This window comes from Eretmochelys imbricata, chromosome 11 (genome assembly GCF_965152235.1).
Source record: "Eretmochelys imbricata isolate rEreImb1 chromosome 11, rEreImb1.hap1, whole genome shotgun sequence".
Classification (NCBI taxonomy): Eukaryota; Metazoa; Chordata; order Testudines; family Cheloniidae; genus Eretmochelys; species Eretmochelys imbricata.
Window position 1 is genome coordinate 48,813,164 of NC_135582.1, and position 25,774 is coordinate 48,838,937.

At 38.7% G+C, this 25,774-nt stretch overlaps 1 protein-coding gene across 1 annotated transcript in view; it reads left to right on the forward strand.

Moving 5' to 3' along the window:
* ZNF804A (zinc finger protein 804A) overlaps window positions 1–25,774 on the forward strand; it is a 226,267-nt gene that overhangs the window by 140,638 nt on the left and 59,855 nt on the right. The window contains exon 2 of the mRNA XM_077830576.1: window positions 21,957–22,100. Coding sequence (XP_077686702.1) covers window positions 21,957–22,100 — 144 coding nt within the window. The remainder of the gene's footprint in view (window positions 1–21,956; window positions 22,101–25,774) is intronic.

Genomic DNA, 25,774 nt, shown 5'->3' on the forward strand with positions numbered 1-25,774 from the left:
AATAGTCCTTGTGCAACTCTACAAGAATTGGGGCTAAGTCAGTTCAATGGGAATAGAGAGCATTCAACACCACTCAGGAGTAGGCTTGAGCTACGTAGAACATTGTTATATAACAGGTTTAAAGTTGAATTTGTAAGGTAAATTCAGTATATGTTTGTTTAAAAAGAAACATTCATCTATAGGAGGACTAATTTAAAATCCTACTTTCCTGTGTTCCTATCTTCTTTTCAAATTAATTTTGTAGAAATGCGAGATTATGTTTCATTTTTAGAGAATGCTTCCATATTTCAGATAATGGTTTTAGGGCTGTAAAGCAATTAAAAAAAAGAATCACAATTAATTGTGTGATTAAAATAATTAATTGCAATTAATTGTGCGATTAATCGTGCTGTTAAACGATAAGAGAATACCATTTATTTAAATATTTTTGGATGTTTTCTACATTTTCAAATACAACACAGAATATAGGGTGTACAGTGTTCACTTTATTTTATTACAAATATTTTCACTGTAAAAAACAAAAGAAAATAGTATTTTTTAATTCACCTCATACAAGTACTGTAGTGCAATCTCTTTATCATGAAAGCTGAACTTACAAATGTAGAATTGATGTACAAAAAACAGCAGCATTTAAAAATAAAACAGTGTAAAACTTTAGAGCCTACAGGTCCACTCAGTCCTACTTCATGTTCAGCCAATCACTCAGACAAACAAGTTTGTTTACATTTGCAGGAGATAATGCTGCCTGCTTCTCATTTACAATGTCACCTGAAAGTGAGAACATGGCGCGATTGTAGCTGGCATCGCAAGATATTTACATTATATGCGCTAACGATTCATATGTCCCTTCATGTGTCCATGTTGATGATGGTTCTGCTCAATAATGATCCAGAGCAGTGTGGACCGATACAAGTTCATTTTCATCATCTGAGTGAGATGCCACCAGCAGAAGTTTGATTTTCTTTTTTGGTGATTCGGGTTCTGTAGTTCTGCACTGGAATGTTGCTTTTTTAAACCTTCTGAAAGCATGCTCCATGCCTCATCACTCTCAGATTTTGGAAGGCACTTCAGATTCTTAAACCTTGGTTCGAGTGATGTAGCTATCTTTAGCAATCTCACATTGGTACCTTCTTTGTGTTTTGTCAAATTGGAAATGAAAGTGTTCTTAAAATGAACAACATGTGCTGGGTGATCATCCAAGACTGCTGTAACATGAAATATATGGCAGAATGTGGGTAAAACAGCAGGAGACATACAATTCTCCTGCAAGGAGTTCAGTCACAAATTTAATTAATAAATTATTTTTTTAACAAGCGTCATCAGCATGGAAGCATGTCCTCTGGAATGGTGGCCGAAGCATGAAGGGGCATATGGATGTTTAGCATATCTGGCACATAAATACCTTGCAATGCCAGCTACAAAAGTGCCATGTGAACACCTGTTCTCACTTTCAGGTGACTTTGTAAATAAGAAGCAGGCAGCATTATCTCCCATAAATGTAAACAAACTTGTTTTTTTAGTGATTGGCTGAACAAGAAGTAGGATTGAGTGAACTTGTAGTCTCTACGTTTTACATTGTTTTGTTTTTGAGTGCACTTACGTAACAAAAAAATCTACATTTGTAAGTTGCACTTTCATGATAAAGAGATTGCACTACAGTACTGTACGAGGTGAATTGGAAAATATTATTTCTTTTATCATTTTTACAGTGCAAATATTTGTAATAAAATAACAATATAAAGTGAGCACTGTACACTTTGTATTCTGTGTTGTAATTGAAATCAATATATTTGAAAATGTAGAAAAAATCCTAAATATTTAATAAAGTTAAATTGGTATTCTATTGTTTAACAGTGCAATTAAAACTGCGATTAATTGCAATTAATTTTTTTAATCACAATTAATTTTTGAGTTAATCTTGTGAGTTAACTGCGATTAGTTGACAGCCCTAGTTTTCATAGCATGCCTTATATTACTCTGCTTGTTTTGAGGGAGATGCTTTTTAGCTTCAAATAACTATTTAAACATACATTAAAACAATTTACATCTTCATGTGTACTATCTCTCTCGGGGATATTTTTTAAATTGCCTCACACTTCTACTCCAGACTCCTTCTCTCTTTCATTTCATTATTTTGAAAGGGAAATGTTTCACATTTTTATGTCATAATTATGCAATTATGATGTCATAAACAACGAGATTATGACTAGGATTGAATAGGCAGGAGAAGAAGACTGTTCCTACCTGCAAATATTTAACTAATTTGTGAGAGGAAATACTGCAGGAGAGCTTCCTGAAAGGTAATGAATTTCCATTCAACTGTTCTGGTCTCATTATCTTTAAGACTGAGCATGAAAGGCCAGCAATAAATACATTGTATTTTCTGATTTTCAGGCTGTGGAATGCAATTTAAAGTTAACACAGATTTTAAAGTTAACACAATCTCTAATAAATAGAAAGAACTACAAACCTTGAAATACTCATATCTCCTCTGCAATGCTGCTGCTATAAGTGTTAATCTTTAATTCAAATGTTTTTAAAAGAATTCCAAAAAGGAAGTATTCCATTCATAGAGAAGGCAATTATCATACAACATCTAAGCACACTTCTGGAAGCAAGTCACTGCTTCTTTAAAAATGGAAACCGAATCATAAACAGGGTATGTGAATAATTATAGGGTCAGGTCCTGAAAAATCTCATGCAGGTTATTCTGCTGATTTCAGTGGCAGTTTTCCCTGCAAAGAGAGTAGGCCAACAAAGAGAAATTTAATAAGCCTGCAGTGACAAGTTGATGTCTTTGTTTTTCATTATAGTAAATTGTGTACCAGTTAAGAGTTGCAGCCCTCTTTCGTTCAGCAGCGTCACGTACACTGCTCAGCCACACATATTCAGGACAAAATTATCCACCATGACCACTGATTTAGTATACTTCGAATTTCTGGGTGCCCAAAGTACCTCAAATTGGACACTCAAAACTAGAATATGTTTTTTGCAAATGTTGACAAAGGGGAACACTCTCCATGGGACTACACCTTGGCTGTTCAGATGCTGAATCAAGCACAAAATGCTGCTACCTGTTTATTGAGGTGCTAATTTGGCACGGTGTGCCTCTCTTTCGGCAAGTGAGTAATCCCACTGAAGTGAACATGTGGAGTTTTACATAGAGAGCACAGAACTGTGGTGCCTCATAACTGACTTTAAGGTAGAGTTCAAGATGCTGTTTTTGGCCTGTGAAGCTCTAAATAGGTCCTAATCAATACTGGGAAGGGAGGATCAGGAGAGAGATTACATTAGTCATAGAATCATAGACTATCAGGGTTGGAAGGGACCTTAGGAGGTCATCTAGTTCAACCCCCTGCTCAAAGTAGGACCAATCCCCAACTAAATCATCCCAGCCACGGCTTTGTCAAGCCTGACCTTAAAAGCCTCTCAGGAAGGAGATTCCACCACCTCCCTAGGTAACCCATTCCAGTGCTTCACCACCCTTCTAGTGATTTTTTCCCCTAGTATCCAACCTAAACCTGCAACTTGAGACCATTACTCCTTGTTCTGTCATCTGCTACCACTGAGGACAGTCTAGATCCATCCTCTTTGGAATGCCCTTTCAGGTAGTTGAGAGCAGCTATCAAATTCCCCCTCATGCTTCTCTTCTGCAGACTAAATAATCCAAGTTCCCTCAGCCTCTCCTCATGTCATGTGCTCCAGCCCCCTAATCATTTTTGTTGCCCTCCATTGGACTCTTTCCAATTTTTCAACATTCCTCTTGTAGTGTGGGGCCCAAAACTGAACACAGTACTCTAGATGAGGTCTCACTAATGCCAAATAGAGGGGAATGATCACGTCCTTTCATCTGCTGGCAATGCGCCTACTTATACAGCCCAAAATGCCGTTAGCCTTCTTGGCAACAAGGACATACTCTTGACTCATATCCAGCTTCTCATCCACTGTAACCCCTAGGTCCTTTTCTGCAGAACTGCTGCCTAGCTATTCGTTTCCTAGTCTATAGCAGTGCATAGTATTCTTCCGTCCTAAGTGCAGGACTCTGCACTTGTCCTTGTTGAACCTCATCAGATTTCTTTTGGCCCAATCCTCTAATTTGTTTAGGTTCCTCTGTTATCCTATCCCTACCCTCCAGCGTATCTACCTCTCCTCCCAGTTTAGTGTCATCTGCAAACTTGCTGAGGGTGCAATCCACACCATCCTTCAGATCATTAATGAAGATATTGAACAAAACCGGCCTCAGGAACGACCCTTGGGGCACTCTGCTTGATACCGGCTGCCAACTAGACATGGAGCCATTGATCACTACCCGTTGAGCCCGACAATCTAGCCAGCTTTCTATCCACCTTATAGTCCATTCATCCAGCCCATACTTCTTTAACTTGCTGGCAAGAACACTGTGGGAGACCGTATCAAAAGCTTTTCACTGTCCACTGCTTTCCCCTCATCCACAGAGCCAGTTATCTCATCATAGAAGGCAATTAGGTTAGTCAGGCATGACTTGCCCTTGGCAAATCCACACTGACTGTCTTGATCACTTTCTTCTCCTCTAAGTGCTTCAGAATTGATTCCTTGAGGACCTGCTCCATGATTTTTCCAGGGACTGAGGTGACTTGCCTGTAGTTCCCCGGATCCTCCTTCTTCCCTTTTTAAAAGATGGGCACTACATTAGCCTTTTTTGAGTCATCTGGGACCTCCCCCAATTGCCATGAGTTTTCAAAGATAATGGCCAATGGCTCTATAATCACATCCGCCAACTCCTTTAGCACTCTCGGATGCAGCGCATCTGGCCCCATGGACTTGTGCTCGTCCAGCTTTTCAAAATAGTCCGGAACCACTTCTTTCTCCACAGAGGGCTGGTCACCTCCTCCCCATACTGTGCTGCCCAGTGCAGTAGTCTGGGAGCTGACCTTGTCTGTGAAGACAGAGGCAAAAAAAGCATTGAGTACATTAGCTTTTTCCACATCCTCTGTCACTAGGTTGCCTCCCCCATTCAGTAAGGAGCCCACACTTTCCTTGACCTTCTTCTTGTTGCTAACGTACCTGTAGAAATCCTTCTTGTTACTCTTAACATCCCTTGCTAGCTGCAACTCCAGGTGTGATTTGGCCTTCCTAATTTCACTCCTGCATGCCTGAGCAATATTTTTATACTCCTCCCTCGTCATTTGTCCAATCTTCCACTTCTTATAATCTTCTTTTTTGTGTTTAAGATCAGCAAGGATTTCACTGTTAAGCCAAGCTGGTCGCCTGCCATATTTACTAATCTTTCTACACACCAGGATGGTTTGTTCCTGCAACCTCAGTAAGGATTCTTTAAAATACAGCCAGCTCTCCTGGACTCCTTTCCCCCTCATGTTATTCTCCCAAAGGATCCTGCCCATAAGTTCCCTGAGGGAGTCAAAGTCTGCTTTTCTGAAGTCCAGGGTCTGTATTCTGCTGCTCTCCTTTCTTCCTTGTGTCAGGATCCTGAACTCGACCATCTCATGGTCACTGCTTCCCAGCTGCATGGGAGTGGACATTAACAGAATTGTTAACAGTCTGAAGGAAAATGGGGATGCTCCCTCATCCTCATTTTCCCTCAGCACCTATGTCTTGGATACTCGAGAAATCTCTCTTCCCCTCCCTATGTGACACTAGCCAACTTTGATCAGCAGAGGCACTGAAGTGTCCTTAATTTAAGTGACATAAGACTGGCTACAGTGCATCTAAAACTCACTCCTTGCCTCATCCAGAGTCTAGATTTGTTAACCTTCCATGCATATTGAAAAGTTATCATTTTTAACTTGAATATTAATTTATAGATTAAGGGTGGGCTGCAGGCCAGTGATTAATGGCTGTTGGTTGACTAAGATTATCTGCAAATATTATCCGTCCTTTGGCTATGCAGTGTATTTGTGTTTGCTTAGTTGTTGGTATTATTATGATTGTTTACTATAATTATTTTAATTATTTGAGGGTACCTACCTCTCTCTATGAATAGGTACTATATGAATTGGAATGTATAAATAAGTAATTGTATATCCTGCTGAAATAATAAACAAAGTATTTGGATAGTTGATGGAAAAAATAGGTTAATTTGAAAATATTTTTACAAAACAATCACACCTAAAACAAGACGTAATAGGGTCTGCCCAGAAATAAGCATTCCATGGATAGAGGGTTCGACTGGGTATTGTGATCAGGTGCGTGTGTGTGCATGTGAGAGACCACAGACCAGATAAAACTGGAGAGACAGCTGGAAGGAGAAGCTGAAAACACAGTCTGACCTTAGAAGAAACCTGGGAAGAGGTTTTTTTGTGTCAGGGTTGCAGGCTGAAAAGAGTGTTCTTGGTGACTGTGAGCAAAAGAAATGGTTTCCTGCTATTGGATTCCTTCTGCTCTCCCAACTGAAACATCCTCAGGCCCTCAAACTTTGACTAGCTGCTTGAGTGAAAAAAGTGTCAACAATATGAATAGAATCAGTTACTTCGCAGTCGCTATTGATGTCCTTCCAAAAAAACCTGTGACTTTGGTTCTGGAGAATCTATTCAAATGGCAATATCACTGTTTTACTTTTTTCTTTTCTATGTGGTAAATCTGATGCTAAAAGTAACAACTTTCTCATGCAGCATGTTCGTACAAATATTTTTAATACTGTATTTTATATACACAATGGACTCAACCAATCATATGTGAGACTGGTTTTGAGAGCATAAGAATTATGCATATACAAGAACAACATGGCTCTGTAGGACGACAGGACGTGTCAGCATTGATTTTTCTGCCACTTTTATGTCTGACCTTTTGAATTCTAGTTGCTCATCTTTAAAGGATTTAGTTTGTAACGAATTAAAGATGCCACAGGACAACTGCTGACTCAGAATCCTAACACAAGAACTGATTGATGAACTTGTGTTTCATAATAATACAGACTTAAAAGTGTTCAGAAATATTGTCCATAGATGGACAAAAATACCCATTTTATTGATAAACTTAATCGAAAAGCTGGCCATGAAAAGGATGCCATTTATTCGATAAAGACAGAAGTAAACTCATTAATTTTAATTTACATTTTAAACCATTTGGGAATTGCTTTGGTGCAGTTTACAACTGAAAGCAGAAACAAAATACATCAAGATACTAGATAAATCAGTGCTGGCAAAGCCAATTACTAAAATACCTCTAAAACCTTTAGAAAAGTTCACTACCTCTGTTGTGGATTAAATAGGGAAAAATATGTGTGCATTAGTTAGCACCTCCTGGCAACTTTAATATCAACATTCACTATTGACAGGTTTCAGAATAGCAGCCGTGTTAGTCTGTATCCACAAAAAGAAAAGGAGTACTTGTGGCACCTTAGAGACTAACAAATTTATTTGAGCATAAGCTTTCGTGAGCTACAGCTCACTTCATTGGATGCATTCAGTGGAAAATACAGTGGGGAGATATATAAATCTGTATTTTCCACTGAATGCATCCGATGAAGTGAGCTGTAGCTCACGAAAGCTTATGCTCAAATAAATTTGTTGGTCTCTAAGGTGCCACAAGTCCTCGTTTTCTATTCACTATTGAGTAACCTTCCACCTTTTAAAGAAGTAAATTCGCTATGTGAAGCAGTGAAAAGCCTTCCACCAGCGTGAAGCATTTTACCACATGATGGAATCCAGTTTGGGTAGACAAATGCTATAATTTTTTCACTGGAAGCCCTGCACAGACACATCTACCATAGTAAAATTTAAATTCCTTGTGTTAATTCAGTTTGTATCAGATACAAAGAAGTAGAAATATACAGTTATTCAGTATAGTAATAAACTTTGAAAAAGTAGCATATTTTATAACCACTAAGAAATACTGACACAAACCAGCAATCGACATCTGAACTTTTAAGAGGCACTGAAGGAATAAAAACTGAGGATGGGAGAGGGAGTGCTTGTTATATTACTGCCCAGTATTCCCGCCTAAGAAACCTTATACTTGATCACAGACATGCCCTCCTTCCACAGCAAGTAGGCAATGGGGAGGTTCCTCCCACGCTCAAGAGACGTAATCACATGCACAGTGGCTAAGTATGCTGTTTTTATAAAGTCCTTCTTTTGACTGTGTGCTAACTGGCGGTCAGAAATAAAACTCTATGGATTTTAGCCTACAGCCTGAGTCAGCTGGCTGCACTGACATGTTTTTCTAACACAAGACACCTGGCCACTAGGAACTTGATTAGGACCCCAGATCATTTCACAGTCACCAGATGTTTTGGTCACCAAACCAAAGCCCTGAATCCAAAAGACCTTCAAGTTTCAGGAAAGCCAGATGTAAAGTTTGACCCTACACTACAAAACTCAGTCGATATACAGCCACCACAGTAATTAAATCGCTTTTGCATGTCCACCCTATGCTCCTTGTGTTGTTGGTGTGTGTCTGCACCAGAAGCACTTGCACTGATTTAACTGTCAGCGTGAGGCACTGTGGGACAGCTTCTGAAAGGCAGCAACAGTTGATGTAAGCAACACAGTGTCCACACTGACACTGCGTTGACCTAACTAAATTGACTTAAGTGCTACACCTCTCGTAGATGTGGAGTTATTAAGTAGGTGTAGTGGGCAAGTTACATCGGTGGGAGTGACATTTTAGTGTAGAAGCTTACAGAATTGGGTCAATGTAAGACTGCCTTACGTCGACTTAATTCTATAGTGTAGACCACGCCTGTCTGCAGTCACTGCTGCTGTGGGATAGATTTGAACTGATAAAGTACAGGTGCTAGGCTCCATAACTTCTTACCAATTCTCTGAACCATCCAGTCTGCTTAAATAAGCTTTGTTTTAAAAGTAGGCCTTTTAAATTAATTATTAGAGCTTACCTTCTGATGATTAAACTGTAATACATTGCAGTCCTGCAAACCTTACTCATGGCTCCTGCACAGCCAGAATCAAGAATTTGGCTTCCTTTTTAACAAAATGGCTGCTGTAAGTAGCGGGTTTGGAAATGCTAATTTCACAAACATTTCACGGTTGGCTCATGCTGAGAAGGAGAGTTTCTCTGTGCACGAGTAGTTTCCATAGTGCTGAGCATGCTGCCTTTCTTTTTTTTAAACAATTGTTTGGTGCTGTGCCGGGCTTATTTCTTCAGTGCTGCTGTAGTTCTTTCAGCTTGAAGATGAAGAAATCTTTTTCCTGTGCAGAGATGGCTTAAGGCGAAACAGGGACTGGATAAACCAAAAATGTGGGGCCCTCAGGAATATCAACTCCTGTAGAGGATATGCCTCCCTCACTCCACACATTGATCTCCTGCCATTAGCCCTGCCCTCCCAAAGGACTTGTCTTGACTTTTACTCTCTTTATCTTTTCTGCTGTTTGGGCTTCTGTTTTCTCCCTCCCCCTCAAACTCCCCAGGACAGCCACTTCTTTTTCTAGGTATGTCACTGATTCTTTGGGCCCCCTCAGATTGCTAAATCCAAAACCCGGGGATCATGCCTTATTTTATTCTTTTTTGTGGGCCGCATCCATGGGAGTTTTGCCTTTATAAGGATTGAGTACAGACCTCAGGAGTCCATTCGAAATCATGAAGCAGACGTTCATGCTGATAGGGCACTGGACTGAACCTGCATTGTACCTGGCTTCTATTCCTGGCTCTGTCACTTATCTGCTATTTGACCTTTGGCAAGTCACATTACTTCTGACTCCTCCTTCACTCTTTTCTGTCTTTCTTACTTAAACGGTAAGCATTTGGGAGTGGTACTGTCTCTTCAATCTGTACATATAGTGCCTAGCAAATGGGATCCAAATCTCAGGCCTCTAGAAATGCTAAATAATAAATTACTATGAATATCTATGAAATATTTTTATAATGAAATTTCAAACTGGAACTTGTTCTTGGTGTTTGGGTGTTACTAAGAGAAGTATGGCCAGCTGGCATGAGTGTTGCTCACCATAGTTTTATGTTTCAGTATAACACGGCTATTATTCTGGAACTGCAGATGTGTGGTTCTTCGGTGGAAAAACTTAGAACTCCAATCTGATCTTATTTTCTGTCACGTCATGGATTTATTGCACATTGTTAATGCAGCCTCACCCCCTCCCTCATTTTCACCCAGCTTTAGTTTCAGTGACAATTTGGCACTCCCTCTTGGAATTTCCCTGAAATCTTGCAGGTTTTTGACAGATCCACATTTTCAGAAAGGGATGCAAAAAGTAGAAAATATGGAGAAGCTGGCCCAAGGGAACCATTCTACATGTATTAACTCCTCAAAAATGTGGATTAAAGTCTGAATGAACTCTTGGATGAATGTTGAGTATATATATATTTTTCCTCTTGGAGTACGAGAGAGACAGGTCTTGCTTTCCATGTCATCTTTTAGACACAACTAACATTTATGGACAATGCAAAGCAAATTCTGCCTTGTTGCAGGTTTGGCGCTGTCCCTCAGATAATACCCGAGGCAGTAAAACAAAATAAAATAGTGCCACATTTCTGCCTCCCTTTTTAAGAGCCTCCCTGAAAATTCTATCATTATACAGTAACCAGCAATTTATAGCTGTTTTCCAGCAATGTTCCTGGTGTGATGTGTGAGGAACTTCAGCTTGTAGTAAAACCTGAGAGCAGTGTCCGTGTCTTTTGCACAGTTATGATCCTTTTGTTCATAGTCACCCATTTAGTGTAGGTTAACAGTTAGTTAGGTTAGATAGCTTTTTTATTAAGTTTCTGTATGAGTAAATTCTCTCTCTCTCTCTGTCTCTTCTAAAGTTACTCAGTACTCGGCTTTAGGGCTGACCAAGTATCTCCCAGTTTTCAGTATTGCCCTTCATGTGAGGTGGCTGTACCCAACAGGATATGTCTGCACTGCAGTCGGAGGTGTAGACATACCAGAGCTTTAATTTAGCTACTGTGAGTATCAAGAGCAGTGAAGCCATGGCAGCATGGGCTTCAGCACAGGTTGTACAAGCCCGCCTAGGACCCTGGGTATTTATCTAGCCCATACTGAAGACCGTATTGGCATTGCTTCGCTGCTGTTGTTACTCATACTAGCTAGATTAAAGCTGTCTTACGTAGTTCTACACATGCAGTGACAGACATTCAAAATATTTCTTTTGTCTTGGTGAGAGACATATCACCAAGAAATGCTCAGATTGCCATTCATTCACAAAAAAACTCTAAATGCAAGAGGAGTTTGCTTAAAACCTTTTCTTTTGTACATATCCATGAGACCTGCTTTGGAGCTAGACAAACAAGACGATCCTGGATCTGAGCAGTCTTCCTCCAAAAGTGCCCCAGTGAGATTTACATTGCACTTAATTCCCTTCTTCCTCAAAGCATTCTTCAGCTGCTCCTACTCACAAGGCTTCCTTCATGAATGAAGGGGATAGGATGCTGCCCCACTTTTCTAAAGAGTATAAATGTAGATCACTGTCTGAGGGACAAAGAAAGAAAGAAAGAAAGAAAGAAAGAAAGAAAGAAAGAAAGAAAATCCCTTCCAGTTGTCTTATGTGGAACGAATACAGATACAAGTTTCTGATGACGAGCAACACCAGTATATCCAGTGCCGTCTCTTCATCATTGCTGAATGAAGCGGTGGTCACAGTTCCACCCTCTCCTCCCAATGACTATGAGACCATCCAATAACTGTTTCACAGGATGGAAGAAGCACTAGAAAAACCCATGGAGATAGTGTAAGAAAAATCACACAACTGTTAGACATACTGCACACCTCTTTGCCAGCAAGCATCCTACCTTTGGCTCCGGGGCCCTCTATCTGGGATCACACTGCTGCATTTGTCATTTTCAAATATCAGAATAACTAATTTAAGCTGTCATCTTTGTTCCTCCAGATACTTTCTTTTACCTCACTTCTGGTAGCAATGGAAAACTGAAGGAGAAGATTAGAGTGGTAAATACAGTAGGTACTCTAGAGCTATCAGGTTTAAATCACTATTGTTGGAATGTAGGCACAGGAGCCAGGTTAATAAAATCATAGATTTTGAGGCCAGAATGGACCATTATTTTTTATTAATTATTTTATTTTATTAATATTTGTACTTCCATAGGACCTTGGATCTTAGTCATGGATCATCATCTAGTCTGACCTCCCATCTAGTCTTTGGCTGATCACACAAGCCAAAGAACCTAACTCAATAATTTAAGCATCAAGCCTATACCTTCTGGTTGAGCCATCACACAGGTTCATAATTACTTGATTTTTCAGTTGGGTTTTGGAGCTAGTTGGTTTTGGCTGGGTATTGGAATTTTAGTTTTTAACATCAGATACAGTTCCTGAACTTAACATTCCTCCTATCTGGCCTTTCAGGATGAATTTTATTGAATAATACTGGGTTCTGTTGGAAGAAAGATTCTCCTTCCCTGCAGGATAAGTGAAAAGTTCCAGGACTGTAAACTAGAATCTTTCTCTTGATTAATGTTCAGGCTGGAGCTTTTTCCTATCTACTTCAAGTAGAATTGAAGGCAGACACATGCAAGCCTGCATATGATTGTTTTAGACCTGCCCAGTGCTAAGGTATCCTTTCAATGACTTGATATTGAAGTACTTGTGGCACATAACTTCATAACACATAAAGTAAGGCTAGTACTGATGGGTCCCTGAAGCTATAAACAGATAGAAGAAAGATGGTAAATTTCCATGAAAAGGTTTAATGGTCTAGAAAGCCATTGTAAAATGGAATCGGAAAAAAGGTCTAAAGAAAAATTACCGAGCCTTCTGTTGGATTTCATCCAGCATTTACTTGAATAGGCATCATTTTAAATTCTGAAGTGCTCTCTGCATAACAAACAAATGGATTGTGAAAACTCAGTGGACATATTTATTTAATTCAAAATATAATTCCTCAGTAGGTCAAATGTATAATATTCACACTTTGAAGTCACTGATTTGTGTTTAAATAACAAAAGGCTTAGGATTATTTATTTGAAAGGAAAATGATTTGTAAATTGTAACCAATCAAAGATAAATTTAAAAAGGGGGTTAAGAGGAACATATGCACTATGTCTGATTTTTAATTAAAGAGACTACTATATTGCCATTTTTCTTTTATTTTAGAAAAATCTTTTAAAGGTGGAAACAGGAATAGTCAAGAGTAAAATTAAAAATGATTTTTTCCCAAAGCCTAGAAAAAGAGAGGAATATGGAACACTGAGATAAAAATCTATGGCCCCAGAAAAATATGATTAAAACATTGCACAGTAGTCACAGGAAGGTGTGAGTTTGATTGATAAGAAGAATGGACCCTGATCCTGCAAACAATTTCATACCTGCTAAGTTTTACACAGGAATAGTCCCATTGACCAGTCATGCGCATAAAGTGAAGGGCATGCATATTTGTCTGCATTATCAGGGCCCATTTTTTTGTTTTGTACGCATCCTTTTCCTTTTCTTTTCCCTTTTCTGTCTCTTGTGTCTTGTCTTGTTCTTGTTATTTAGATTCAATCTGTGACTAATAAAAACACTGGTTTTATGGAATATGCACCTTTTCCCCCCTAAAATTTCATATGCTGGTATGTGATGTCTCCCTGAATACTACCTGATAATGTCTATTTAACAAGGAGGTAGCTCAACATTCAGCAGAAATGGCCTGAGTTTAAGGGGCCAATTGTAACTTATGGAATTTTAAAATGTACATCGGAGCTGCCATCCTCTTTAATGAAGTGGACTCTGGTGGGGTAGCTGTTTAGTAAAGCTGTGGCCTATTACTTGGAGCAAGATGGAGTACTGGTTGCTGGAACCAGTAGTCTCAGGGGGTTTGTCTTCACTAGGGTGTTTTCCCCTCAAGTTAATTGACTGCCAGTTAACTGGGGGGTAGTTAATTATTTTTAAAGACTAGTCTGGACACTCCCAAAATGTATTTTTCAGTTTACCTAGACTGTTCACACAATTTTTTCTAGCTTGGAACAAATGTTTGGAAAGTGTCCAGATTAATTTTTACAAACAACTTAACCACCTCCAATTAATTGGCAATCAGTTTACTTGAGGTAAAAAAGCTTGCATAGACCTACTCTCTTTGGTCTCCAGCCTGTAATGAAGATGACAAAAATTGTAATCTGCTTCATTTTAGGCAAACTAGATTCACCCTTTGTGCTCAGTATTACCGTTCAATCCCATCCTCATTTGGACAAAGTTAGGACATTTTATTAGGGACTAGGGGCCAGATTTTCAAAGTTATTTAGGCCCCTAGTATGTTGATAGGTGCTTTGTGGGATTTTCAGCAGAGCCAAAGCGGGTTATGTGCCTGACTCTTATTGAAATACCACTAGGTGCCTATCATCCTCATTAGGCACCTGAATATCTTTGTATATCTGGCCTTAAATGCTGCCTTGGTCTCAGTGGCTGAAAAAAAGATGGGGAAGACATAGAAAAAAAAAACTTTCCCCTCCTCTGCATCTGTGCAGAGTGTCAAACAACAATGGTAAAGAATCACAGAAAGAGGTACTTTCTCCTGACACTGAGCCAAGAACTTTTTTAGAATAAGGAAACTGCTATTAAGCCCCTAGAGTTAATCTCACTCTTTCTGTTTTACTTCAGAGCATCTGCTTAGAACCTTTCCCAACCCTGTTCTGCATGGACTGTATGAAGCTAGTGCAAGCAAAGTAGAACAGCAGATATGCGCTCCCACTTCACTACCCTGTCCATCACCCCCACGACAGCCCCAATTTCGCTAACAGTAACTATTTAAAAAAAATTGTGACAAGTAATGTTATATTTTTTGATACAGTTCCTGACTTAAAAAAAGATTTTAAAGGACCAGAACTTCATAAATAATAACTATGGCTGAGCTATATGTACAACTGTTAGCTGTAGCGGTGAAATGTTAATCAGGTTATTTTATAAGAAGATCCATTATAAGGTTTTGCAGATGAAAGTACTGTTAATGAGACAGGCAAGACTGGTAACAAATTGCTGTCGCATCACAAGCCTGCCAGAAATTTAATTTAGCTTTAATATTGTGGACCAAATTCTGCATTTATTCACATGTTATTGAGACTAATTCTGGCCCCAGATTGAGCTCCATTGACTTCAATGAGATAGAATGGGGTGTGGAAGTTGGCCCTACATTTTTAATTTTCCATCACTCGGGAATTTGGTCTTCCAGAATGACAGCATGGCACTAGTACATGGCTCATTAATAGGATGTTTTAAAAACTGCTTCTAATTTCACCCCCATAGTTTTTCTTTCCACCTGCAGATGAACCCCTATATAAATGTCTATCTGGAGTTTTTACACTGTATATTAATATCTTAGCAGAGGGAAAAGATTTTAATAGGAGTTGAGTGCTCAACAGCTCTCAGTATCTGGCCCATTATTTTAATTACAGTAGCCTATATAAATGTACACAAAGTTTTACAAAACACAGTAAGGTTCAGTAGGCTCAATTCCCGATGGCTTAAGTAAGAACAATTCCAATTACTTAAATATTGCATAATCAAGATCTGGTTGGATAAGCCAGTAGGATCACTATTAGCCCAACAAATCTGACGGGATATACAGTCCAGCATGAATCAAGAGGAGATTATGGAATGGTTTTGCTTTGTGTATCAAATCTCAAAAGCAGAAGGTTACTCATAAACTGGAGCAAATGATGTGCCTGTGTGATATGAGTCCTAGGATGGCACACTGTGTAGGTCTGCTGCACTGCGGAAATCCTGGATGAGTTTTGTAGGTTCCTCTTTATGATGACATTGGAGGTCCCCAGGCTCAGAATGATCAGGAATTTTAATGTCCATGATTTGTCCATGATTCTTCTGACTCATAACTGACTTGACAAATATGGTCTATCCCAGGTAGTTTTTGGTTTTACATTTAAAGTGAGTCACACTCTGGATCTAGTGTTTGGAATGGGTCTGATGCTGAAGAGGCTATAATTATATAACTGTAGTATTGTCATGGACTGATCATATCTCTTCCTGTTTACTGTTCTCTATTTGTTTTAATGGTCTTCCAGAGAAGGCCAATGGAACTTCCCTTCAGAATGCTATATTTTAGAAATGCACTGTCACACAGACTGACTCTTGGTGCTTTGTTAAAAGTGGCAGATGTCAATTCTAGTCTGATCAGTTACAACACCAGAATTTTAAGAACATTTGCCATGGGTATATGGGAAATAAAGAAATTATCTTTTGCCTCCTCCATAGTGTCTGAACACAGCAGAATAGTTCTAGGTGGTGGATAGGTTGGTTAATTTGAGCCTCCACCATTTGGAAATTGCTGCTTTCATATAAAATTGTTCTGATTTGGATGGAAGGTACAGGACAAAATCTTGAGGAAACAGACAAACAGACTTTTCTGCTTAGATTTCAGCTAGTGATGCTTTTCAGGACAATGCCTCCTCACTGGTCCCATGTCCCTGTTGGATAATAAATTCATGAGATAGTGGGTCCCTTGCTGTTTGAGATTATCAGTGCCGCTTTGTCTAAGAGTAGGATGCCAGATAGTGTGAAAAAGTCAGGGTGAGGCTCCATTCAAGAAAATATCACATGACTATAATTACATCCTCCATTTTATGGGCAAAATCAAGAGTATGATAGCCAAGCAGCTATGGCAATATCTGCAGTCTTCAGGTTTCCTTGATCCTGGTCAGTCTGGTTAAACTTGGGTATGACACTGAAACTAACTAATGACCATGGTCAGTGATCTCCTTAAGATGTGGAGCTGACCATGTTAAAATCAATGAATAATGTAATTAATATATTTAATTGTGAAATTACTTTGCATTGCTCATTGCCTGATAGAGAGGGGGGAGCTTTAAAAATAATTAATCTTATTATAATTAATTTGGATTGCGTTAGTTCTGCTTCTTACTTTATTCCTTTAAGTCCATCATATAGATGACACATTGCTTACTTTCAAATCAATCAGTCAGAATGATATGTGCAGATATTTAGACAAAACCATTAAATTCACACATAAATATCTATACAGATAGTACGAATGGCATTACTAAATTGTACTTTTTATGCAGTGAAAGCTGCTTCTACATTCTTTCTTCATAAAGTACCTAAATGAATCTAACAGAAATGAAAGAATTACTGTATTAATTGTGCCCACAGGTATTCCAGTTAATTGACTTTAAACAAAAGTCTACAATTTTTTCCTCTCTCCATTTTCCTTTGCAAAAGAATATTTTAAGCCGTATAACATTCCCTCATGTCAACATACATATTGTAAAGAACACACACTTTTCTAAATATAACAGAGATGGCTGGCGAATGACAATTCCATTTTGTGACAACTTCTGAGGTTTCAAAATTTGTTTTATTCTACAGTGGAATGAAAACAAAACATGTCTAATGCTTTTGCAAAACAGAATTGTGTCAAAATGTCCATTATCAGATCAAAAATGTCAGGCCTTTGATTCAGGTGACAAGAGAGTCCATCCTGGACTTCAGAAACCTTCTCTTTTGAAAACTTAATTGAAATTGGTATGTCTACACAATACATTTTGGCTTTGAAAAAACAGCATATCTTACATTTAGTTGAAAATGTTCCAATCAGCTTGTGACAGGTTGGGCCACCTGATGTACTGGGATTTCACTGAGCCTGCCTGCTCCACTAGCCTGGGCTCCCTCTTCCTGTTTTGCTGAATTAGGCTCTCCGGCCTCTGGCAGCACACACACAGAGTCTGCAAACAGCTCTCTAGGAGAAGACTCAGCTAGGAAATTGCCCAGCACTCAAGTGTAGCTCCCCTCTGGAAAGTACACCGAAAATAATATTATCTTGCACTGTAGAGATATCTATACAACGTAAGCTCATAAATTCACCCCCTCCCTCGGTGTGGAGAAAGATATGCACAACTTCTTGCCCCCTCCCTGAAGTTACAAATTGCACAAACTGGGTTTTATAATAAACAAAAACAAGTTTATTAATTATAAAAGGCAGATTGTAAGTGATTATAAGGGCTAGCAAACAGAACAAAGCAGATTACCAAGCAAATAAAACAAAACACACATACTAAGCTTAAAATCGTAAGGAGATTGGTAACAAGAAGTAATTCTCACCCTAAATGTTGTTTTAAGCAAGTTGCAGAGTTTCTGTAGCTTAGAGTTCCAGTTATTTCTCTTTACAGACTAGACTCCTGTCTTTGTCTGGACTCAGCCCTTGCCTTTCCCACTGCTCAGTTCCTTTGTCTCTTCAGGTAATTTCAGCAGTCTTTCTTCTTGGGCAGGAAGACAATGGAGAAGAGTTCTGTTTGCCTTACTCCCCAGCCTTAAGTAGAATTTACATAAGGTTAGGAAGCCTTTGGTTACAGTAGAAAAGTACCAGCAGTGTCCAAGGTGGTACTTTTCAACCAGGTGACATTATCACCTGACCTTGCAGTGTCAAAGCAACCATGAAACCAGGTTTATTTGCAATGACCACAGGAAGGAACTCTTGGAAGATGGGGGCTCCACATCTTGGAAGACTCATTGTCTTTTTCCTAATGGCCAATTAAGGCTGATTGCTTACTGTCTGGTAGATGTTTCCAAGTATAACCACAGTCGTAATGGTTACATAGACAATATTCCTAACTCCAGATACAGAAATGATACATGCATACAAACTGGATAATCACATTCAGTAAATCATAAGCTTTCCAATTATATCTTACACGAGCCATCCTGCATAAAATATGTCTTAGTTATGCCATATTCATATCATAAGCATATTTCTATAAAGAATATGGAGCATCACATCACTCAGCTCTCTACTAACAATCTTATATGGCTAATTAAGAAATATTAAGAATTAGCCTTTGCCTATTGTAGGCCTTTATCCTGCAAGATGCTGAGAACAGGGCACCCAACACCTTGCAAGAGGTGCTCAGCACTTTCTAGGATCTACATACCAAGTGCACAAAGTACATTTTAGGTGTAGGCACATAAAGGACACTGAAGGCCTGTTCTTGAAAGGTGCTGAAACCACATTCCTTTACCTTTTTGCAGTCTTTGGAGCTGGGCCAGGGGACAAAGTAACCTAAAATGTACACCCTCACCATGTACCCTTCCAATCTGTGATACCTTTGGGGCAGTTAGCTTCCCCCCCACCCCCGCAAGCTGGTGGCCTACTTGCTCTCTCACTTGTCTTGTTTCTTTGGGGATGCTAACAAAGTGAGTCAATTCCCCACTCCTTTAATGCACAGAAAAATACCAAGCTCCTTGCCTTTTCCCACCGACTGACCACCTCCAAATCAACAGCAATAGGTCTCCAAACTTGGCTACTAGACACACTGCAGTGCTAGTGTTTACCTCATACTAAGGCCAAGAGAAATCCCCAAATGTACCATGAAACCAAAAAATCCAGGCAGAATACCAGCAAAGCAATCCCATGCCCAGGTTGGTTACAGTTAGTATGCCAGCTGATCGAGTCTGTTCTTCATGAAAAATGGGAAAGGTTTGCAACAGTATTTGCACTGAGACATAAAACCAAGGGTTTTGATCATTTGAGGTCTTTCCAGACTTCTGAAGCTTTTCTTTAAAAGTAGTGATGTTTTCCTAGTGTTCTGGCCAGGTTTCATCTCTGGTTATTACATTCTGCCACCTTGGTTCCACTTGCAGTCTCAATGAGATGTAGCTGCATCTTTACTTTTGCTATATATTGTTGTTTAGAATTGCTGTGTATTTTTAAAAATTCCATAGCGTATTTCAATGGTAGTGATCCCTGTATAATGACTGGTATGAGTCTAAACACTAAGGCTGTGTTAGAGTTGTGGTGGCATGGTTACCATGGCCCAAGGAACTGCTACTTCTGTTATGATGCATTGGCTCTGCCAAGTATAATTGCCAAGTAAACTTCATTTCAGTTATAGTAGCCCCAATTGTCTCACTCTTATGATACGTAGTACTTTATTCCAGAAGCAGAAATTAGGTGCTATTCCATGTGAGTAAAAGTAACAGAATCTGGCTCAGTGTTTGATTTGTAAAGGGCTTTGCGATCCTCAAATGGAGTATTACAGAAATTAAAAATATCATTGTCATGGTGTGTCACTGTTCCTATCTTGCATATTCTTGTACTTGCACGTTTCCCTCTAAATGGTCTTATACAACATTCTAGAGCTGTAATAATGCTCTGATTTCACAAATCTCTCCACCCCTTAATTTTGCACCTCCCCTCCTAATCAAGCAAAACCGGATGTGAATCCCTTTGCAGACCACCACTGCAACTCCAGACCAGTTTCTGCAGAGTGTTGCAAGACATTCCATCCCCTCGGGGATTGACTGTGCTGCCCCCACTTCTACCCCAAGCTCATCCAACCTAAGCAACTATAGAAGTGATTTGAAATAGAGAGTTTCAGACATGCTAGTAACTGCAGGACTTCCAGGCTAGGCCCCCATACACTATAAATATATTTCTAAGTATAAAGTAGCACCTTTCTTTCCTAGAACTGATAGCTCACTTGGTTTTTATATGAAACTTAGTTTTTTATAAAATGTAAAAATCTAAAAAACATTTTAAAAAATGTGTGATTTCCCCTTCCCTCATTAGAAACATGGCGCCATTTAGCTTCCATTCAAGACAAAATTCTGAGCTGATTTTGTTATTCTTTTCATGACTCTAACCCCCTAGTGCTATCTACTGTATCCTAACAGCAAATACTCAATCTGATTTTATTGTAAGAAATGAAAGTAGATGATAAAATAGCTATGATTATGCTACTTGTGAATGAATCAACATTTGCCAGCTGCTCTGCCACTTTGAATTATATTGAAATAAGTGCCATTTTAAGATGCAACTCTAAAACTGAAGTCACTATGATTGTTACTCCCATTATTTATTTTAGAAAAACACCTCTGCTGAACATTTTAGGAAACTCCGGAAAGTGTTGCAAATTTATACAAGCTGTTTTAAAAACAGACTTTGTATGACATGCTTTTACAGTTGTTCATAAATAAGTATAATAGGGAACTTTTTAGTTCATTTTTCAGAGGTAAGGTCAAGAATTATAAAATAAATTTTCATAGTATATTTTTTCTTATTTTACTCCTTGAAAAGGAGGTTGCTGGGAGAAACAGACTGATAGAAACTAAAGTTGGTTTAAGAAGTCTCATACTGGAAATTTCCAAATATTTAACCAGACAAATGTATTCTTTCCTCAGTGTATGCATTTGGAGTAATTAACGTTTATACCAATTGGAATGTTAGGGCCCGATTCTGATCTCACACACAGTGCTACAAATTGGGAGTAATACCACTGAAGTCAATGGAGTTTCCCTGATGTCAAACTGATCTGAGATCAGAATCAGACACTGACTATGGTCTTCAAGAAAAAGCCATACTATTGTCAATGTATCTAGGAAAGAAAACATCAAATAGGGATTTATAGAATTTATTCTCCAATAATAAACAAGATTATTTTTAACCCTGATTCTTTGCAAGAGATTAATATATGAATGACAAGCAAGAGCTGTATTTCTTTTTTTACAGATGACAAATAACAAATTGACGGGAAAAAAATCATTAAACCTCTAACACAGAAATGATCCTTTAATTTATCTATCTGTGTATATTTTCAGATAGGTCATTCTAAGGGTGTTTTTATTATTTTCCATTTTGTATCATCATCATTCTTTGGAACTGTCCTGTAACCAGAGTAGATTAGTGGGGTTTTTTTGGTCTTCATGCTTATTCTGGTTAGGTACACTATACGCTGAACATTTTAAGCATTGGTTATTTGACAGAAATTAACATTAACGTGATCTTAGGCATGATAAATATTTGGCCTTTTTGGACAGAACTTTAAACAAATTGCTTCTCTAGACTTGTATGTGTCAGATACCCAAGAGTAGCCTTCATTTGTGCAGCAAATTGGAATGTGCACAACTGTGTGCCTCTCACCTGATATAGAAAAATATGTGCAGTGTGACCTGGTAAATATGTGCAAGCTTTTAGTTATGGCAGTATCAGTGATGACAAATAGGATTAAAATGAAGAGCACAAATCCAGTTTCTAGCATCAGAGGGACAACTAAAGTTCTGCTGTTTTTTTTTTTTTTTTTTTTTTTTTCAGGATTATGCTGAAAAGGAGAACACAATAGCAAAAGCCCTGGAAGACCTTAAGGCCAACTTCTACTGTGAACTCTGTGACAAACAGTACTACAAACACCAGGAGTTTGACAATCACATCAACTCATATGACCATGCTCACAAACAGGTAAGAGGAATCTGGTAGATATGTAGTCAATCCAGGTGGCATTTTCAAAGCCACCTACAGGATTTGGACACCGAGGATGATTCCCTGGCCCTGCAGAAGTCAATGGGAGTTCGACCATTTACTTCAGTAGGCAGGATTTCACCACCAATTTTCATAAAAATTAATGAGGAACTGGGTGTCCAAATCCCTGAGGTAATTGAAAATTGCAGGCTTCAACTATGTCCATAGTTAGTAATCCCTAGAACTGAGAAATGAAATGTGCAGTTTGCTTAGAAATAAATCTTAAAAGATGTTTTGATGAGAGAACCTCCAAGATGACCTAACTGTGAGAGAAAATACCCAGGTCTATGGGAACTGAGAGCATTCTAAAAGGGAATGGAAGCATGGAATTATGAAACGTACCCAGGAAAAACATGAGTGGTTATCAGTTTCTCAGTAGTTTGGCATATAAATAAATATTGTAGTCTATTAGTTAAATGTGCTCTGGGAAACAGTTCTTCCCAAAGATGCATATAGGAAATTCTCATCAGAGTGGATTCTACAGGATTGGGTAATTTATTGGGTAAGTTTTCTTTTACCCCATTTACATTTCTCAAATGAATTATAACGTGGTTTTTTTTAATGGATCAGTGATAAAAATATAAATAAGAAGAATACACAGGTTTTGACTCACAGCTAGCTATGAGCTAAGTGTGAACTCTGAAATGCACATATTTGTGTTTTCAATACTAACCTTCTCTAAAATACTGCATGCCACTTTGATTATTTATGTTGCTACAGGGAATACTGAATTCATAGTGAGAAGCAAAGCAGTGGTGTCACCGGACCATAGGAACTGTGTTACAGGATAGGACCATTAGTCTATCTAATCAAGTATCCTGTCTCTGACAGTGATCAGAACTGTATGCTTCAGAGTAAGGTGTAAAACGATATTTTAGATATTATTTCCTTATTCGTAATTTCAGTTGGATAGTTTTATTTGATGACTTTGATTTCTTGAGCTAGAAAGTACATAAAGAGTGAAGTGTAGGTATCACTACACTGAATGTAGTGCTGAGTCTCCTATGTTGCTTGCAAGTTTACAAAACATTTATCTGTATTGTATTCTCATGGACCTCTCTGTGCCACTTGCACCGACATCTAACACCACCACAGTCTCCAGAATGATAGTTGCCCTTCCTTTTTTTCCCTCCAAAGCATCTTCCTAGGACACATCATTTCTCTCTTTCTCATCACTAGCAGGCATAAACACTACATTTTTAATTAGGTAGTACACAAATTACTCTATCAGCCCTTAAATGGTTTATAATTAGAGTTTATGTAGAAGCCTACAGAGATCCAGCATCTTATTCACAAAACCCTCCTGTTAAAGGCAGGAGACATTTCTTTAAATGAGAACTAATTTTGTTTTTTGTAACACCATCCTGTAGTCATTTGTTGGCAGAGTTTCAAAAATTGGGTTTCAACTAACTGTTTTGCATTTTTATTTGGGCAACTCAGATGTGCAGAATACCTGGAAACTCATAAGAATGATGGTGGACACACGAAAATAACTGTAGAAGCTTTGGCAATGTGCAATGAATTTCTCTTTTGGAATTTAGCGTCACCTACTTAAATCCCATGTATATTCTTTCATTATGAGCAACATGAATCAAGCCATTCCAGTAGAACAATATATAGTATTAAAAGTAATCTATACAGGTGTATAAAAAGAGGTATTAAAATAAAAAGAAAATTTATTAAAAGACAATGGGTTAAATCTCCTGTGAACTTTAGATAAGACACAAAAATAATGAATATAGGTCTTCCTCTTAGGGCAGGATTTTCTAAGTCTCTCCTTCATAGGATTTACACCTTCATTGGCCTCTGCCAGACAGGATTCTAAGGTGGACAGAGCATTGAGCCAAACTTTATGGTAGTGTTTATGTTCCTATGATCCTAAATTTAACTCATCAGGTTTTTAAAAACAGTTTTCATAAAATAAGCTGATCCTAACTTCAGGGAAAAAGCAAGACTGAGACTCAGTAGGAACGGTCACTGACACCACAGCAAGTTCTCTGTCCCCAGCGGGGACAGAACAAGCCAACTCACAGCACTCTCAATCTCTGCCAAATTTTTAAAGCAAAGAGGACTCAGCAAAGACTGCAGCATTTGGTCTTTTCTCTATTAGTTGAAGATGGGATGAGAAGACAGTGTTTTAGATCCCAGAGGTCAGGAGTGAAGCTGAATAAAGACTAGTGTTCAGTGGTTAATATTTGTATGTATTTATTTGTTTTGCAGTGGTGTTCAAAATGTGCTAGGCACTATACTTATATATGGGAAGGCATAGCCCTCACGAAATTTCAGCCCAAAACGGGGGATATTTTGTAAGGCCAGCTGATTATAAGAGATTTCTGTCTGCATCCAAATAACAACCAAAAACTAGTCCCCCTCACATTTTGGATCAACTGTGAATACAATACCCTACTCGTAGGGATTCAGATGCATATTTGCAGTCTGAGTCCATCTGTAGAACAAAGTGCATCCAAACAAAGTGATAATTCTCTGTACTAACACTGGCAAATTAGGATATTGTTCCTGAAATAATAGTAATAAATAATATTTACCCCTTATATCATGATTTTCATCTGTTGATGTCAAATTGTCTTACAAAGTTGGGTAAGCATCACAATCCCCTTGAAGTCAGAAGTTGTCTGTGCTCAGCACCGCTGAAATTCAGACCACTTATACACCTGCCTAACTATAGCATCGCTAACTTGGGAATCTCAGAATATGGTGAGTTTTCTGATTTCTTCCCAAGTTTTTGAAAGAGACAAGATTCTTTTTGCATTTTTTAGTACATTCTGCCTGTCAGTGCCCTCTTCAGACATACCTAGTGAACTGCACTGACTTTGCCCCGCACAATCTTCCATCTTCATGCTAAGAGTCAGAGATATTTTTTGCCCCTGGATTTCTTTTCCAACCCTCTCCCCTCTACCTTCCTTTCTATCTGTCAAGGACAGAACATTCTGGGGAGAAGGTTGATACAGCCTGGGAATTCTCCTTCTCTAACAGTAGAGCCTTAGCTGTGCCAGGGCTTCAGCAGGTGAATTAAGCCTAACTGGAAAATCAAAGAACTCCCATGCCTGTGTTCAGCTTTATGCTCTGGCGGGCAGGTCTTTCCCCCCTCAGCTTCCATGAAGTCATTTTTTGTGGATTCCACTCAGCAGGCACCTAACAGTCATTTCACCAGGCCAGTTCTTGCTCCCTCTCTTCTCTTTCTGCTCCAACAGCCTGGGAACCACTTGTCTAATTATTCTCTCATTGCCTCTCCCACAAGGCAAAGTTTCTGGACTTTATTATGTTCGTCATCCATATGGAGAAGTTAGATAAAAACATAAATACTCCTGGTTGCTACATAACACTACTTTATTTCTCAGTCCAGAATAATAACCCACAAGAACCCCAAAACAGACATAAAGCAGGCTGTTCCCTAAAAACAGAGAGGTCCAACTCACCCCACCCTATTCTAAACTGGCTGCAGAACTGACTCAGCTGACCCAGATCACATGAATTCCTTCAGACACCCCTGTCCTGCAAGCTGGACCAGGAAATTTCGCACATGTAAAGTGGTAGTTTGTCATTTTTTTTAACCAGTTTCCAATATACCACAGACTGCAGAGCAACTATCTATA